Below are 19,569 nucleotides of genomic sequence, written 5' to 3'. Positions count from 1 at the left end.
GGGTTTTCTTCTTCCATTTCTTTAATTACGAAAAACAAAAATAAAAACACACGGACGGCCACGTTGCCATTGTGGATGTAGCCACCCTCTATACAACTTCACCTAACTGATTCTACTTTTTTCACATAAATACCCTTGAAGAGAAGCTACAACCATAAATTAATTGTGTTACTATGAGCTACTGTGGATAAATGTGACGGGTCCATTTGACCACAACTGAAATTGGTAAGAAAAAAAAAATGAAAAATGATACGGATTAACCGATAACAGACATATATACTCCATATTATATATACTCCTATAGGCATGTTAGGGTGCCACCACCCCTTAAAATAATATCATACTACCATTCCTAGCCAATCATTTGTACACGTGGACAAATTTAAAAAAAAAATTCTGAAAAAGACGGCCAGCAATTTGTTGTTCTTTATACAACAATTTTTTTTGTCCAGCAATATCCGACACACTACACAACAATCTAGAGATTGTTGTATAGTGTTTGTAATATTGCTGTGTAGCGTTTATAATATTGTTGTATAAGTGATGTCACAGTGTCACTTTAAGAAGAGTTGTCATTTTAACACAAACCTATACTCCTATTCTATATTCTACTCCTAGAAATTATATTTTCAAATTATATGGATATGTCAATTACAATAGTATAAAACTGCATGATTAGAAATCTAATAGACTTCAAATTAACTATCTTAATAATATAATACCATCTACAATGGTGCATTAAAACCTAAAATGAGATAGATAATTAGCTCTAATAGTACTCCAAAACGAATCTCATTTTTTGTTTTTGAGATAAAATACCTATTTTTAAGTTTACACTAAACCAAAACCCAAAAAAAAATTCAAATTTTATGAGTAAAATATAGAGAATATTCTTTTAAGTTTGAGCATAGTGTAAATTGTTGGAAGTAAAATCATATTTGATGTGATATTGATACTAAAATAGGTTTGAGTTTAATGTAAAATGGTTGAAGTAAAAATCATACTCCCTCCGTTCCCTCATAGTTGAGGCGGAACTTTTCGGCACGGAATTTAAGAAATGAATGTTGAGTGTGTTAAATAAATAGATAAAAAGGTAAGAAAGAGAAAAAGGTAGAGAGAATAAAGTAAAAAGTGAATAAAGTAGAGAGAATAAAGTAAGAGAGAGTAAAGTAAGAAAGAGGAAAAAATTACTATATATGGAAATGACTCAACTATGAGAGAACTTCCCAAAATGAAAAAATGACTCAACTATGAAGGAATAGAGGGAGTACTATTTGATATGACATAGACACTAAAACAGGTTTGAGTTCTGTATAAATGATTGGAGATGCTACTCCTATATGATTTGGCGATTACATAATGAGGATAGTAAAATCAGTCTCATGTTCAACTATTACTATTTTTCGCCCCTGATATATCAACATTTTTTATTTTAGTCGAACCACCTGGAAAAAAAAAACAATTTCATTTTCTGCCAAAACTTAACATACCAAATTTTATCATTTTTCTTGTTATTTTTTTTTTAAAAATGAATTATAAAACAAATAAATGAGTTTGTTCGATCAAAGGACTTATAGTTTGAATCTTGTTGATTTAAAAAGCATAAACATACCCAAGACTTGTTCTTGCATTTCTCAAATAAAACCTAACACAAGTCAACCAAAATGAAAAAAAAAATGGTGACAAGGAAAAAGAAGATGAATATGGTATGAGTTAAGTTAATGTTTGGAACTTTGGACTTTCTCAAATAAGATGAAGACAACTCAAAGGCTATTTTCACCAAAGCAAAACCTAGTGGCTCCATTAAACTAGTAACACAAGCCCGACAAAGATTGAATGCAACCACAAGAGATTTTGATAAATCTTCTAAGATGAAGAAGAATATTCGATGTTGAGACTTTTGAATGTTTACAAAATGTTTAAAGCTGCCATGGACAAACCCTAACATGGGTATTTAAACTAGGAGTCTAAAAAGAGAAAAATAAAACAAGTCTTGGTCAAAATGTCAAATCGCCCGATCAGGCATTAGTCGATTGCTCAATAGCCCGAGTCGGGCAAACCTTCTAGAAGGAAAACACGACACTCTGAAATGCCAATCGGGCATTCATGGTTGGCAAATCACCAAGTCGGGTGAACCTTTTATCAGTCTTCTTTGTTGTGCTCATATGTGACCTTGAGCACAATTTTTGACTTTCAATTATCCACAACTCGAGCTTCTTCTTAGATGTTGATCCGACAGATGAGTGTGCTCAAGACTCCTTTTTTCTTGGTCATAGACCTCGTCCTCGGCCAATGTAAATCCTCCACTAGGTTTGCCACATGATTTGTAATGATAGGATTCGCATCAACTGAGACCTAACGAGGCTGGCAAACTGGGAAGATGTGGCTTAACAGCCACATTTTTGTCAACATTGTTTAGAGGATCTCTTCTACGAGGAGGAAAAGATAGTTTTCACGTTCTAGGACATCTGTGCACTTCTCCATAGAAATCTCAAATTCAGCGGTGGGTCGAGTCTAGAGGTGACACGCCAAAGAGGACCAAAGTCTCAGCCAACGATAACTACTCGGCTAGCGGGGGGCTGCGTCCATCGACTTGAACACGACGAGGGAGGACCCCTCCAACTATGCCTCGTTTCTCGTTACTCAGAGTTATCCCATGGAACTAAAGCAGCAAAGAGAAAAGCGAAGAGAGACCGCCCCCACCTGAACCCGCCTCGGCTCTAGATAGGGTTGCTAGCGCTATGAAGAAGATGAATAAAACTCTCCAACTCCGGCAGTTGGAAGTGCTGATGGAGAAAGATATGTTGGTGATGTTCGAATTGGAAATGGGGGTGCACAACGATATTATTGTTGAACTTTGTTTCGACTTCACTTGAAGTCGATATCGTTCTTTAACTTTTAGGAATTTAAAATTTTATTTTTTAGGACTTCGTAATTTTAATTTTTTAATGAAGTAATTTAGTTATTTATAGAGTTATGTATTTAAATATTACAAATTAATTAGAGGTTAAAATATGAAAATTTAAAATTAACTGGGAGATGTATAGGAGAACAATTACCTAGTCTAGACATACTAAATGGAATAATGAATTGGTATGTTCAACAAATAGTTACTTTGACAAATGGAATTCTAAAAAAGTGATATTCCAAGTATACATAACTATACATGGAAGCTAATGGATATAAATTCACAACCCATTCATTGTTTTAAAATATAGTACTTGAAATTTCTCAATAATATTTTGAACCTTCCTTGCATACTCTCAATTGCATATTGATTCTAATAGGAGTAATATACACATACAATTATACATGCTTGAGCTATTTTATTTTTTTATTTTTAAAATTTTTACATGCTACAAAAAATATAAAAGTTTGAAAATAATTAATCATATTAACAAAATTAGTTAATGGTCACACTTCATTATTTATATACTATAATTTACATTTATATATGTAATAACTTAATAAAAAAATAAAGGTATATCATAAAATTCCAATTTAGTGATAATACTAGGGTGAATTTTGTGTATTGACATGAAAAAATGCATAGATGGAAGTTCCTATACACAGACACATGATATTATATATAAAAACGTATATTCTATAATTAATAAAGTTTGGCTATTAATTTAAAGTTTATTGATGTAGATATTATTAGTTATTTCTAGTTTTTTTTTTTATAATTTTTTATACTACCATGTACTAAAAGTTATAATTGTATACGAAGAACGCCCAAATTTTGGGAGAAATTTCTTTAATTTAAAGTACTAATTGAATTTAGATATACTTTCATAAGTTTCCATGTATAGTTATACTATAGTTGGAATATAACCTTTTTAGAGTTTCATTTGTCAAATAACTATGTATTGGACATACCTACTCATTATGTTATGTGGTACTGGTATATCTAGATTAGGGAATATTTTCTCGTTTGGAGGAGTTATCCTGATGTGGCAATAGTTAGATGTATGATAGGAGGTAACCCGTACTCATTGTGAATGGTCTAAGGATATGAATAAGTGGATACCCACTTTTTAAAAAGTGTTCTGAAGTTAATTGCTATAAAATGTTGTTACCTCTTTTTATTTTTTGAGCAAAAAATATAAGCATAACTTGAAAATGTAGGCAAACTTTTTGGACTCGCGGTTCAAAAATAAAATATGATTGAATGACTATCTTACCATCAAAGTAAAATATCTCATGGTTCATTTTCTATCACGAAAAGATTAGCTTGCCAGTCATTATATCTATTGACAATCATATATTCCAACAAAAATACTCAACCGAATTCCATGCAAATCTCCACTACATTTGTTGATGCTTGAATGAGCATGAGATATGTTTAGGCTCATTATAATTTTCATTTTACATTTTTTTTGTGGATTACGACGACACTAATTCTATTTTTACACATCACCAATATTCTTATTTTCATATAGTATCATTTAATTTCTCACTGGAAGTAAACAAATTTTGGTGCAAAGTTATTTTATTCTTAACTTGTGTGTTAATGAATTTAATGCATATTTTTTTCCAATAATTTACGATCGTAACATCAAATTATTAATCAGGAGAATAAACAAACAAGAAGAAAGAATAACAAAAAAAAGGTAAATTAATTATTGTGAATAAATTATTGATATATCTAAGATTGCATAATAATTGAGGCATGGTGGTAGATCCGCAGAATGAATTCGAAGCTAGCCACAGGGCACTGATCAATGCTCAATTAGAATGCATCAAGAGAAGAAGAAGTAATAGTAATAGTAGTAGTATCATTTAGTAGTGTTCATGATCACGATAGAGTGGCGAAATAAGACAAATTAGGTGGACCTTCAAAGTTGAAACAAGCTTACAACATTATTCAAGTTAAGGGAGATATAGTATGGTGGAGTAGAGGATTGAAATCAAGCGTCGCCGACGTGCTTGAATTCCTGAACTTCCTTGAAGTTCATCCATGGCTTCACCCAAACCTTGGCCTCGTAAACCTTGTTGTGGCCTCCGTCGGCCGCCTCCAGCGTTATGTAGTACATTGTGCCCGCGACAACTTGCTCCTTCACATTCGACACCTTTTTGAACTCCAACAGAGAATTCTGAAACCAATCAAAAATTAGGATTTTGATCAACAAATCGAGCAAACAAAAATCAACCATAAATTCACAGAATTGCGAAATACTGGTAAAAAAATAAAATTAATTTCAGATCTAAACCCTAGATATGTGAATTTCTCAAAATTAGGGAAGAATGAGCGAGGTAGTAGTAGTAGATGTTTGTGTGATGATTAATAGTCCCAAAAACAGAGAAATGGAACAGAAATGCGATGGAAATCGCTCCGAAAAACAGAAGCGACGAGACTGAAAAAGAAAACCTGTTTCCTGTTGTGATCGTCGAGGGCGAAACGAGCAAGAGCGTCAATTTCAAGGCTGTTGGCTGATCCCTCGCTCTCGCGAATCGCTCCGACTGTTGCCATTCTCGCCTACAGAAAAGGAAAATCGGATGGTCTGTTTTGTGTGAGTGAGAGAGAGATATTGGAGAGGAGTGAAAAATAAATGGTGCGGACGGGGCATCTTATAGCAATCATGTCATGTATTTATTCGAATCGCGGAGGAAGACAAAGCTATGGCTAATTTGCATCAAACTTAGGCAACAAGATTCCTCTATAAAGAATAATCGAAATTTGGAGCTTCCATAGTGAAGTCATTTTTCTTAATTATAAAAAATAATTTTATTGAGTTTTATTTAAAAATTGATTAACTAAGAGAGAATGAGACGAAGAGAGTACTTCTTGTCCCGTTCTTTGGATTTTGCCTTTTTGGATGGTGCCATGGTGGGATATGAACACAACAAGGTAAAAAGTCTAATAGGAGGTGGGAGACACCCTTCAAGAAAGGCGTGACCCGATACATTGCTGATGAAGAAGGTAGCAGTCTCGCACGCATTTGTCATTGAACGTCCTTAGGCACCGCACTGACATGTGTGCGTGCAACACCATGGTGATCGTTGCAATCAATCGTGTGGTACGTGCTCATTAAAAATTGAATTGTTGGGGTGGGATTTTAAGTATAGATATGTGATATTTTAGTAGGTCAATTAAAATACAAATCGAACAAACTGAAAACAAATTATATACTCCTTACAATTGAATTTTTACGTATATAAAAGAATAAATCAAACTTTGTTTTTTTTTTTTTAATTATTGTATCGGCTACCACTTAACCTATCCTACTACTTTATTTTTCTCTTTTGAGTTGGCCTATGCTTCATTCTTTCACCGTTACAAAATGGTAAAATACCACTAAATTATTATTGAGCAAACTGCAATTGAAGCATCAAGAACTTTACTACGTTCACATCGTTTTCAAGAATCTCCCGCGTGAAAGTGAAACTTTAAGAAGCAATGAATGATATAGCCCCTCCTTTGTTAAAGATGCAAAGACTTATGGCACAAGATTCTCAATGTACAACAAATGCACTTCACCAACAATTTCACATGCTATCCCTGTAACTGTGACTACTCTCAGCTCAAAATCCAAAAATCAACAACAATTGTCAAGTACTAGTTCATTCCAAATCCAAAATTGGCCCACTCTTGAAGCAACACAGAAGGAGCAGTGGCAACAGCACACAAGAGGGCTATCAAGACCTTGCACAACTAAACGAGCGACTAGAACTTTTCCTTCTTCGCCAAGGCTTCCCCCTTGTATTCACCCCCTGCACTCACTACGAAACCTGCTCCTACCTGGAAATCAACACCGACTCATTATACAAGGCAAGGCAAAGCAAAACATGTAAACTGGAACAGAGATGGGCCTAGACAGTATTACCTGACAATCCTTCAACACGACACGCTCTTGGATCTGTACATTGCTGCAAATAATAGACCCTTGAATAGAGCAACCATCCGCAATGGAAACGTGGTTCATAACAACAGAGTTGACAATCTATCGAAATCAGTGTGCAATAAGTTAGCATAAAGCAGATCAGGCATATATTATACAGAGTAGTAAAAATTTAAAATACTATACTTCGAAGGTGAAGCTGCCAGAATGAAATCAGCAATCAGCAAATTAAAAGTTTGTCAAATACCTTCACATTTGAGCCTATTCGACAATGGCGACCAATTACAGACTTCTTCACACTACTTTTGTCGCCCATTTGTGAACCTTCACCCAGCATGCATTGTGGTCCCACCTAAAACCATTATTATTTTCACACTTAGGACATAATTAAATGGAGTGAACTAAAAAATGCACCCTACATACATCAGCTCTCATCCTTTGCACATATACATAGAAGGCTTGTGCCAAATTGATAATGATTTGAACCAAGATGTCCACTGTAACTCACCGTTGTCTTAGATCCAAGTACAGCTGATGGATGAATTATGTTATTCTGGGCAGAAAAAGTATAGCCTGATAGATGACTAGCTTCTCCTACTACCTGTGGCAATAAATCAAAAGGCAGAATATAAGAAACAGTGAGGGTTTTGAGGAGGAAAATAACGTTCAGAGTTTCAAAAATGAAAACTTACATCTCGATTTATGTCAGTAAAAGCTTGAATGGAGTTCATCCGTGCACAATAGTTGCTCTTGTTTGCAACATAAACACAGCATTTATGTGTTTTCCTCATAGGAGCAGACCCAGCCAGACCCAACGCATAGATTTCATGAAAATTTGGTGTAGATGAATTAGCCAGAAGTTGAGATAGCACAATTTTACTGTCCTGGGGACCATTCTGGCCATTGCTATTTTCGTCCGATTGCACTCCGTTTGATGATAATTCAGATCTCTACGATGTGAATGAGAACATGTATCTCAGACATGGAACATAATTTTGACTTGATGTCACACATATATAATCATGGTGGAAAAGCTAGAAAAACTAACCAACTGAGACCTAACAAGATATGGCAATACATCGCGTCTCAGACTTAGAAAATTTTCTTTCTGATTTAGAACATCTTGCAGAGCAGATCTGAATTCAAACAACAAGTTACAACTTTATAGAAGGAATAATCTACAAGAAAGAAGCAATAATTGCTTAAAGCATAAAGCAAAACTTCGAACCTCTTGAATGCATACATGTGAGTATCAATTAGATCAGAACGAATTTCCATCTGCATAAGTAAAAAAAAAAGGACCACAGGAGACAAAAAGTTAAGGAATAAAAAAGTTACAAGAAAATAAGTTTATAGATCTTTTTCTCGCATTGGGTTGGACATATTATGCTAAACAATGACGTGGACCTTGTTGCATCTGAAATGGGCCTTGCCACTCAGCCCTCATATATAATATCAAGACCTAACTACAAATAGTTTTGATTAGTAATTAAGTACTAGCCTTACGAACATTCTGCATCAACTTAAAATGAATTTCCTATTTGAAAAGAAAGGACGACATTGGTGTAATTATGTAGTTGTCCGCAGTTCTTGCATCTACACCTCCCAGAATATGAAGATGTCTTACATAAAACACTAACCCTGCCCTCTCCCAACAGTTGGGGCAAGTGCCACATCGAATGCCAAGAATGCCCTAAGCCTTATGATGCAAACAATGCATTGAACTAATTAATGGATGCATAATAGTGTACCATGCCAACTGCTCGAAGAATGCTCTTTTGAGCTCGAACATCTTTGTCAACTTCAGCTCCTGTGACAAATAGCACAAATTTCTAGTGACACCAAAATAGAAATTGCATACCAGAGAAACCCCTCACATGCGAAAATCTTACCAGCTGCTATATGCAATAAGAACTGCTTCGTCGGATCAAGGCTCACAATATTATAGCGGTTTGTTTTCTTAGATTTGTCCTTGCCACTCGATGACCCTGATTCTGACAACCCACTAACAGGAACTGGACAAAGCATTGCAGTAACTACTGCATCATGACGTCTATGTGTGGCTGCCACCGCCCCAGGTGGTATCTCAGTTACCAAATCACCACTCATAACCTTCATAATAATACAAGTTATGGTTGCTGAACATATTCTAGAAACTCAAAAAAGGTTGTAACAGAATAACTCGAACCAAGATGTCTTTTGCAGTCAAGCGGTGATCGATAGCTCTAAGAGCACCAGCTGTACCAACATCCTCTGGAACTGCAATGACCTGCAGAATTACAGAATCACATAACAGGATCTCAATCAATCAGCAGCAACTGAATACCATGACTCTACAGTCTACACACAGTTATGAGCTAACTAATGAGATAAACCCCTCGACTTGGCATATAAGTGGTGTCAATAGTTGAGCACCAAACATACAAACAAACACACAGAGAAACCAAAAGAGTGGGTTAGTACTTGAGTATGAAACTTTAAACGCATGGATTTATACTTCAACAGGATTCAAATACTTCCAACCATTACTATATTGACCAAGTAAACAGAAATAGAGTGGTTTGATTGTTTGGAACCAACAAATATCATCACCTCAAGCACCCTACACATTGTCGAAGAATCAATCAGCAGAAGACTATCATCATTTTCACAATCATCATAAATGGAGCAAAATGTACAGTTTCAAAATTTACAGGAGTTAACACAACAGAAATTTGGAGGTTCATGCGATCAAAATTTACTGGAGTTAACACAACAGAAATTTGGAGGTTTCCCCAAGACAAATGAGCTGACCATGCATCCCTTGGCCAGTGGCACCATGATATAACTACAACTGTCAATTTAATCAGCAGGGAGCTCAAAATTTTGACGGCTTTTTATTATTTCAATTATTATCCTGCCGCCTTTCCAAAACACAATTATCCTGCTTCAAACACCAAGCACGTAATTTTTTATAACACGTTACACAAGGAACGGGACATCCTAGTTTATGCTAAGAGTTGAGATCCTCACTCATGTTGTATCATGTCTATTCCGTTCAACTGAATTCTTCTACAAGTTCATCCAATTCCTACTCTAATTGATACAGTACTTCATACTGACATGCCATTGGAGAATTAAAGCCTTTTCTTTCATGTCCATTTCCACAGCAATGAAACAAAAACATGACAAAAGATTTCAAATGCATCACCATTTTTATAGAAGTCATACCCAGAACCTGCTCATAAATTAACGTCTTAGACTCCCAGTGCTTCCATTGAATCATATCAAGAATTTCAATTCCATTGTTTTGCCTCCATTCTTATAACATTTCAACATCATCAGTATTGTCAACCTTAGGAGCAGTTAACACCACCCTCAGATAATCATCATAAGACCATACCAAAAGAATAACAAATAGAACAGTTCCACAACTAAAATGTGTTCTTTTTATCTTCATTATTAGTATCACAATTTGTGATAAATCAATTTTAATTTTAATTTCAATTTCACAAGAGCGAATCAATTGTTCTGTTTACACATGAACATAAAGGAATGTTTTTACAATTACATAAGCCATATTCAACTACGTTGTCACCTCAACATGTAGTCGGTCAACAAAATTGATAGAAATCCAGGAACTGATCAAAAGAGCCGCGCTCTCTCCTTCAACAACCTAAACAGAAAAGAATCACATATTCAAGTTCCTGTCATCCAAGACCAACAACAATACACAACACAAACGCAATTAAATAAAAGAAAAATAGATCCTCACCACAATAGCATTTTTGAGGTCGTTTTGATCAAGCAGTTCCAGAACATACAAAATAACTGGCTGGTTTGCAACTGGCAGAAGAGCTTTTGGCACCTCCTGCGCATATCCCCCAATTCCTCATCAACATCAAAAGTGAATTCTGTTTCCATTAAACAAACATTGGATGGAAAAGAAAGAAATTACCTTGGAAACAAGTGGCACTAGGTTCTTCGAAAACCCGCCTGCTAACACAACAACTTGGAAATCCATCAGCTATCTATTTATCTATCTCCCCCACACAATGAGTGTGTGGGTGTGGTTTCTAGAGAGAGAAACCAAGACCTGAACCAGCGATTGCAGGATAGATTATTAGGGGATGTCAGAAAATTCAAATTCCGTAGCATCTTGTATAGAAGCAAATTCTTGCTAGGTACAGGTAAGGGTTTAGGGTTTAATCGTAAACTGTCCATCTAAAAACCGAGAATCAAAGATGATATCTGAGAAATTGGAGTGAAGGGTTTACCTCAAGGTTTGCGAAATTAGAAGGGAAGCGGTACACACGCAGCTAGGATAAAATCTGCAATTGCGGCAGAAGGAAATTCCCTCCAATTGTAACGTGGGAATGGAGGTGGTGGCGTTAGCCGTGGGGAGGAGATGAGAAGGGACGGCGGCGAATCAAATGGGCGTGCGGTTGAAGTGCTAACTCGTTTCTGTACCTAAACCGAAACTACATTTTTATTTATTTATATATTTAATTGGAATTTATTTAATTATTTATTTCATGTTATTAATATAATATTTTTAAAAATTGTTAATCAGCATATCAAGTTACATGGATTTATTTTAACTTTTACATATATTTAAAGTTTATAAAAAATAATTAGGGAGTAAAATATCAGAATTAAAAGTTTAATTTTGTCAAAATTGGGATTAAACCTGTTGACCATTAGTTTTTAACGGAATAGTTGACGGAGGACCAAAATGATCAAATTTCCATATGTTCACGACCACAAAATCTAAAAAATAATGTTTAGGACCTAAAACGTAAAATGACCATATGTTCAGGACCAATTTTGACCTTCACTCGAAGATAAATAAAAACATGATCAAAACAGTACTCTAACGCTTACAAAAAGGTGCTCTAGAATTTTGTTTTAAAATACTAAAAGCTTTACGCAGTAACAATTAAATCATACTCCCCACGCCCCAAGATACTTATGTTAAGATTAGGATGCGGAAAAACAATAATTATAATAAATACTTCTAATTTAAACATGTTTTTATCATTAATAGTTATTTTGTAAATGAAATTTATTATGCCATATTTAAATTGTTGATATTCACGTACAATCACATGCTATAAAATTATTATCCATATTTGTAATGACATTGATGATATATTTTTATTTCAATGTAACTATTTTAGGAGCTACTTTGGTTTTGTTCGAAAAGATATTAAAAGATATTTAGTCCGTCTCAATTGGGTTATACTGATGTTAGCACTAGGAATGGGGTTGATACGCACAACGTCTAGTATTCATCGTTTATGTTTAAGACTACTGGGGTATCTAATCCCATTTTGCTCCCCTAGCTTTTGTCCCTCAGTGTTAGTGTCCTCTCAGCAGAGTGCCTTCGCCGTTGGTGTTCTTCTGTCTACAAATTTTTTTCCAAATTTTATCATTGTGATGAATTTTACATCCACATCCAGTACGTGTTTTAAGAAAATGTTTAGCTTTGAAAATGAAAATGGTATAAAAAATTAGTGGAATGTGAATCCCACTTTTATATATTGATTTACCAAATGTAAGTGGAGTGGGTTAATGAATTTTTGGGGTCCACTTACCAAAAATAGTATAGGAAAAGTGAAATGAGACTTCTAATATAAATTTTACGAAAATGACAAAATGAGACTTTAAATGGGACCCATGTATGTACTTGAATTGATGTGTATTACATAATGATAGTGTATGATCGCGAGAGCTGCTTCACATATTCGTCTAAGTGCGCGTGTGATACCGGACGCGGGTCAGAGTGCATGGGTCGAGGGTGACGTTGCATAAGAAGTTAGTTAGTTGTAACTGATTCTCGTTGCAGAGGTGAGCCAGCATATAAAAGGCTAGACTCCAGCTCATATCACACATTATTCAATACTCATTTGTAACAGAAGTAGGAGATAGGAGAAAGAGAGAGTGAGATCTTGCGATTCAATCTTGTGAGTAGATTGTAGAGAGCTCCGAGTGATTTTCTTTCTTGTTCCATAATCTGTACATCTTTCCTTGAGCTTGATCAATACATCCATAACCGATCTCTTCCCGTGGACGTAGACATTTGTCGAACCACGTTAAATCTTTGTGTTCTTACTTTTCTTGCTGCGTCAATCGTCGATTGATCCTTTCAAGTGGCGCCGTCTGTGGGAAGCGAGGTGTTTGATGGCGATGGCGCGATTCGAAATTTGTGGATGATCTTGAGAATGTAGATGTAAAATTGGCTGATGAAGACAAGGCTATAGTCCTCCTCAATGCCTTGCCTTCTTCATATGAGCAATTAAAGGATGCATTGTTGTATGGTCGAGATAAGACCATCACCTTTCTTGAAGTGCAAACCGCCTTGAAGACCAAGGAATTCCAGAAGATGACTCTGCCTCAGACAGAGACCTCAGGGGAGGTCTTGAATGTCAAGAAATTCAAAGGCAAATCCAAGAAAAAGTCTGGGCAGTTCAGCCAAAGTAAAGGCACCTCAGATAAAGATAAGAAAGAGACAAGGAGCTGCCATTATTGTAAAAAGCCTGGCCACATTAAGAAGAATTGTTTTGCTTGGAAGAGAAAACAAGAGGCAGAGAAAAATGATCAAGGATCAACTGATATTGTGCAGGTTGAGGAGCCTCATCAGGTCTTGAACATTCTTGATGGATCTGTTGGGGATAAATGGATCGTGGATTCGGATTGCAGCTTCCACATCAGTTCACACAAGGAATGGTTTCAAGATTTTGAGGTAAGGCAAGGATCAGTCCTGCTTGGGAACAATCAAACATGCTCAATTAAGGGAATTGGAAATATAATGCTCAGATTAGCTAATGGATCTTTGATAAAGCTCTCTGAAGTCAGATTCATTCCAGAAATTAAGAGAAATCTTGTGTCTCTTGGTGTTCTTGAAGCAAGAGGTTTTAGTTTCAGATCAGATAAAGGGATCATGGAGATATGCAAGGCAGAGAAGGTGATAATGACTGCTTTTAGGAGGAAAACACTCTACTATTTGCCAGCTGAGGTGATATCTGGAGCCTCTAATTATGTTGAGGGATTATCTGCTGATCTAAAGCTATGGCATGTAAGGATGGGCCACCTAGGGACAAAGGGAATGAAGTGACTAATCAAGGATGGCCTTATAAAGTCTGACCAAGAAGTGGATCTGAGTAAGTGTGGGCAGTGTATGATGGAAAAGAGTAAGAAACTCCCTTTTCCAAAGGGAAGACACACCTCTCAGTCAGTTCTTGACTATGCCCACAGTGATATCTGGGGGCCTTCTCAACCTCCCACTATGAACGGAGGAAAGTATTTCATGACAATTATTGATGATTTCTCAAGAAAGTTGTGGGTTAGGATCCTCAAGGAGAAGTCTGATGCCTTTGGTTTCTTCAAGGAGTGGCATTTGATGGTTGAAAGAAAGAAAGGGATTACTCTGAAATGTTTAAGAACTGACAATGGTCTCGAATATCTATCATCAGAGTTCACTGAGTATTGCAAGAATAAGGGAATCAAGCGCCATAGGACTGCCCCCAAAAATCCACAACAAAATGGCATTGCAAAGCGCATGAATAGGACAATCATGAAGAGGGTCAGATGCATGCTCCTCAGCTCTGGAGTAGATAAAAGATTTTGGGGGGAAGCAGTGTCTACTGCATCAAACCTCATCAACATGAGTCCATCTTCAGCCATAGACTATGGCATTCCTGATCATATATGGTATGGAGGCGAGGCGAGGCGAGGCGTGGCATGTGCATTAGGGTTTTAGGATGATATTAATTTATTGTATATTGTTTGGAATTTTGTTTATATTTAGTGGGCTTTTATTGTGTTAAATTTTTCAGTAGTAGTATATAATTTAGATTTCAAATAGTGCTATGTCCTCATTTTATAGTATATCTTTCTTAACTAAATAGAGTTTTAATTTAAGTGTCGCACTCTATTATTGTATTTATTTTAAGCTAAGATTAATTTGGACTTCTAATATATTGACTCTATATAATATATATTTTTTAAATTATTTTTTTAATAAGTAATTAATTTTAAAGTATACCGTTAGAATTGAGTTATTTTGATTTACTCATATTTCTATCTTTTAGAATTCCGATAATTTTGAAATATTGAATTTAAATTTGGCTACACCAAATAATAATTATGAAAAATGAAGCTAAATTAATTTCATTATTAAACAAAGAACAATATTGCATAACAAGAACATGCTTATTAATACGAACACATACTATGTGTTAGTTTCTTGATATTAGGTCGTACACTTGGTGTTACTTCTACTCAAAAGGGAAAATGAAAATTTTAAGTCTTTTTACTAAGTTATTAAATTCATAGTATATAGATAGAATTGATTTGTCTTTGATTACTCATATTTCTCTATTTAGACTTTTCAAAATATTTGTGGAATGTAAATATATTATCAAATATTGAAATTAAATTTGGCTAAACCAAATAATAAATATAAAATACTACAAAATAATAATGATAAAAAAAAAACTAAATTAATATCAATATCAAACCAAGAACAATATTGCATCATACTAACATTTTGAAAAAAAATTGGTGTTACTTCAACTCAAAAGGGAAGATAAAATGTATACCACCAATTATAGAGCGGGGTTAAAAGATTGATAAACATAAAAAAAATCGCTAAAACCTCGCTTCAAGTAGTACTCCGTTCATAAGTATTTGAATATCTTATCTTATCTTACTAATCTAATATATTTAGTGGGCTTTTTGGAGTATAATTTTGATTTTAATTAATGGTACTATAAAATTATGCAATTTATAGTAGGGTTACATTTTTATTAATAGAATATAGTTTTAATTTAAATGTTGTACTCTATTATTATATTCATGCTAAGTTTTAATTTGAAATTTTAATTTATTGAATTTAGATTTTTTGAATTATTTTTTTGAATTATGTTATTATTTACTCATATTTCTATTCTTTTTACTTCTCAAAACTTTGAAATATGTTTATATTGAATTCGAATGTGGCTAAACCAAGTAATTATGAAACATCAATAAATAATGATATAAAGTGAAACTAAATTAATATCATTATCAAAAAAGAACAATATTACATAACATTAATTGTTGTTGTGTATAGTAATATAATACAATTTTATATATAATATATTAGTTTTATTAAATATGTTGAAGTTACTTATAAATGTATTTATATTTAAATTACTAGAAGTACACATAGTTATAATTGAGTTGATTTTGTTAATTAAAACTGGTGAACTATTTATTCCTTCAAATAGTTTGCTTTTTTTTTTTTATTCTTTTGTAAATAGTAGTATTACATTTTTCTTTATTTGTATGTCTTATTTCATTTCATCCACATATCTCCTCTTTTGTTATTTCTTTTATTTTATACTACACTCATATCAAATATTAAAATAGTATACAATCATCTGCTAAAATATGAAATGTTTCTTGAGAGTGGGTTGAGAGAAGTACAATTGTACGATATTTTTTGTTGTTGTTTATAATATTACAAATATTTATTTTAATTAGTTCTTATCTGTAAATATATTTTTATACTTATTTACTCTATATTTTTAATTTTAAATTAATATATCTTCATTATTAAAAAAGCTTCTGTCCTGTGCTATGCACAGGTGTTAACACTAGTATTAAAAAAAATGGAACTTAGTTTATTCTTAATTTGAGATTGGATGAGAGTTCAATATTATTTTCTCTAGTGAATATATATTAAATTATGAATTAATTAATTCAATTAGTAATGATCCAATAAGCAAGCTCAATCCAAATTATCCATGAATTCCTTCCTAACATAGCTCATACTAAAATAAATAGAGGAAGTGACAGACAAAATGTGTGCCCTAGCCTTTCTCAACCAATTAGCCATGTTAAAGGGGTTTTATTTTTATTTTTTCAACTTTACTTTTATCATCTTTTCAAAATATTTACTTTCCGTATTAGAATTAGATAATCATTACCTCTCCTTGATATTCTAAGGGTCTGTTTGATAAGGCAGTAATGCCAAGATAGGGATTTATATCTTCACTTTTCTATTTGTTTGATATCATTGAAATACTTACCTCAAAGCCCAGTATAATGCCTAAGCCCGTCTCGGTCCGACCAAATATACACATTTATGCTAAGTTATGTATCCTACCAATTTGGTGGGTTATATCACTTTTCTGTCAAGATATCCGATTCCACCCTCTCTCTCTAGCACTCTTCACCCATCCCACTCCCATATTCCAATGATTCTCCCCCTTTCCTCAATAAAGTTCATACCACCATGGAGCAGGAATGTTGACGACCGCATCTGGAGGCACGATTTCGATTGCCAGAGGGCAGCAGGAAAACGACGCAACGCGGTTGGAGAGAAATACAGAGGTGTGGCATCCATCAACACCGTCGGAACATCGCTGGCTGACGTTGATTAATGGCTTGGGTTTCTACCATGGCTGGCAAATTCTTCGAGGCACGTCGACTGTGGGGTGCGATTCACTCCGATTTTGGTTCGAATGTGGGATGGGTTTCTCCCATGGGTTCTACGATTGGACGAATATGGTTCTAAAATCTGAATTGAGGGTTTCTTTGTTTCTTTTTCGAGATGATGAAAAAATCTGGGCAAAGATGTTCTTGTATGTTGACAGATTTTTCTCTTCGAATATTTAATTGGTTCAACTGATGTTTCTCTTTGATTGTCTGTGACAACTAGTATTTTCTTCTTCAGTTTTTTGTTAATGAAAGATGTGGCAGTGATGATTTTGTGTTGTATACCAATTTTTCACTTTGATTTTTTTCATTCAAATGGTCCCAAATGCTTCTTTGATTCTCAAAAGTAGTGATGATACTGTGGTTATATGAGCATATTTGATTTTTTAAACAAATTGCTCTTAAAAGGATTTTGGATTCACAGTGAGATTTGCTACGTTTCTTTAGACAAACTCCCACTGCGACACATTTTTTAAAAAGGGCAATTATGTTATTTCATGTGTTATCTAATACATAAGTTTAGATAATATCTCGCCTATCAAACAATAACGTAAAAAATTTATCTGGCCATATATTGACACAAAACCCATATTACTTATCTTAATTTACATATCTTTCTATATCCCACCTTTCTTATCAAACGGACCCTTCTATCAATATATAAAGGGACAGTTTTTTGGAAGCCCATGTGGCACACTTTTGAGCGGGAAAACTATCTATTGGGCAATCTAAAAGACAAATATTATTGGATAAAAATTGGTCCAATGAAATGCAGAAAAATTGGCTTCTACAAGAAGTTTAAGACATTTATATAGACAACATTTGAATCTGCATTTTTGTGGACTGATTTTCTAAATTTTGATTGCAGCATAGCGTGGTGCTTGGAATCCGGCGACAGCTCCGACGAGAGGGTGGCAGGCTGAGGGAGACGGGGCGGTGGCGGAAAGGCGGCGGCTGGCCGAGAGGATAGGAGGGATCCGGAACGAGAGAGATGGGAGGAAAGTTGAGAAGATAGAAAGAAGAGGAAGGAGAGAGAGAAGTACGGCGGCGGCAGCAGCAGATTCATTCAAAGATCTGATCTTTCTCGCTGGAGAATAAGAAAAAGGAGAGGAAAAGAGAAGAGTGCCGGAGTCGGGAGATGAGGGAGCTGGCGGGTGAGGTGAGCCCGACGGCGGCTGAGGCACGGCTGTGTGTTGAAGGGGCACAAACTGGAGGTACTACTGCGGCGACATGGAGATTGTTGTTCAGTGGGCCGACGGACAAGAGGAGTTGCCCGGCGGCGGCGGCAAGTTGGTGTTTAGCGGGTTCCACCGATTAGAGGGAGAGATAGGGAAGGAAATGAGGGAATGAAGGAAGCAGTTGGCGCTGCTCACCGGCGAGGTGTGTGAGGCGGCGGCGGTTAATGGAGAGAGACGGTGAGAGAGAGTGAGAGTGGCGCATCATTAGTTTAGGGTTTCATAAAATGTGGCTGTTGTATACTAATTGAGCTCTAATTTGGGCTTTTAGTGTATGATATAATTTCAGCTGTAATAGTGTAGCAGTAGTATAGATTTTATAATTAATGTTTTTATTTATTTAAATAGCATTTTAATTTGGATGTTGAACTCTATTATTATTATTATTATACTTTAAATGGTTCTAATTTAGACTTCTAAATTATTGTATTTTGTATAATATATATTTTGTTAGGTTAAATTATTTTTTAATTGAATAATTTGAGTTTTAAATTTGGGTGTCATGACTATAATATTATTATGTCTTAAAAGTTTGGTTTTATTTGACTACTAAGTATTACTATTATTTATTCGTTCAAATAGTTTGGTTTTATTTGACTACACTCATATCAAATATTAAAGGGATATTTGCATCTAATATCATCAAATTTTCAAAAAGTTGGGGTTTTTCCCACGAACATTAAACTTGGCAAATAATATCCACCGAACTTTATACCGTATTTGTTGTTTTTCCCATGAATGAAAAAAATTCCCACAAATAATATTATGATACTGGATTTTTTTCCGTAATTTACTCGACAACAACTTCGAGAGTTTCAAGTTTTTCAATCTTTGAAGATAGTTTTTCTTGAAGCACACCCTCCAAAATTATTCTTCAATCTATTAAAATAACTTGAATTTTTTCATTCGTGGGAAAAAACAAACTCGGGGTAAAGTTCATGATATTATTTGCCAATTTTAAAGTTCGTGGGAAAAACCCAACTTTTTGAAAGGTTCGTAGATTAGATGCCAATTTCCCAATATTAAAA

General features: G+C 34.6%; 2 protein-coding genes across 2 annotated transcripts; both read right to left on the bottom strand.

Moving 5' to 3' along the window:
• Positions 1-4,758: 4,758 nt before the first annotated feature.
• LOC125187391 (cysteine proteinase inhibitor A-like) lies at positions 4,759-5,573 on the bottom strand. Its single transcript, XM_048083975.1, has 2 exons — positions 5,372-5,573; positions 4,759-5,096 (listed from the first exon to the last, which is right to left on the bottom strand). The coding sequence occupies exons 1-2, from the start codon at positions 5,471-5,473 to the stop codon at positions 4,911-4,913; spliced, it is 288 nt and encodes a 95-aa protein (XP_047939932.1). The 5' UTR covers positions 5,474-5,573; the 3' UTR covers positions 4,759-4,910.
• Positions 5,574-6,401: 828 nt separating this feature from the next.
• On the bottom strand, positions 6,402-11,279 carry LOC125190383 (translation initiation factor eIF-2B subunit gamma). The gene is made up of 14 exons (XM_048087676.1): positions 11,099-11,279; positions 10,780-10,917; positions 10,597-10,692; positions 10,420-10,497; positions 9,031-9,111; positions 8,735-8,954; positions 8,594-8,652; positions 8,071-8,120; positions 7,891-7,978; positions 7,535-7,792; positions 7,351-7,443; positions 7,090-7,194; positions 6,828-6,944; positions 6,402-6,742 (listed from the first exon to the last, which is right to left on the bottom strand). The coding sequence occupies exons 2-14, from the start codon at positions 10,843-10,845 to the stop codon at positions 6,668-6,670; spliced, it is 1,386 nt and encodes a 461-aa protein (XP_047943633.1). The 5' UTR covers positions 10,846-10,917; positions 11,099-11,279; the 3' UTR covers positions 6,402-6,667.
• Positions 11,280-19,569: the final 8,290 nt, after the last annotated feature.

The sequence above is a fragment of the Salvia hispanica genome, chromosome 5 (genome assembly GCF_023119035.1).
Source record: "Salvia hispanica cultivar TCC Black 2014 chromosome 5, UniMelb_Shisp_WGS_1.0, whole genome shotgun sequence".
In the NCBI taxonomy this organism is placed as follows: Eukaryota; Viridiplantae; Streptophyta; class Magnoliopsida; order Lamiales; family Lamiaceae; genus Salvia; species Salvia hispanica.
The sequence above is the reverse complement of the archived record's forward strand: the minus strand, read 5'-3'. Positions and strand labels throughout refer to the sequence as shown.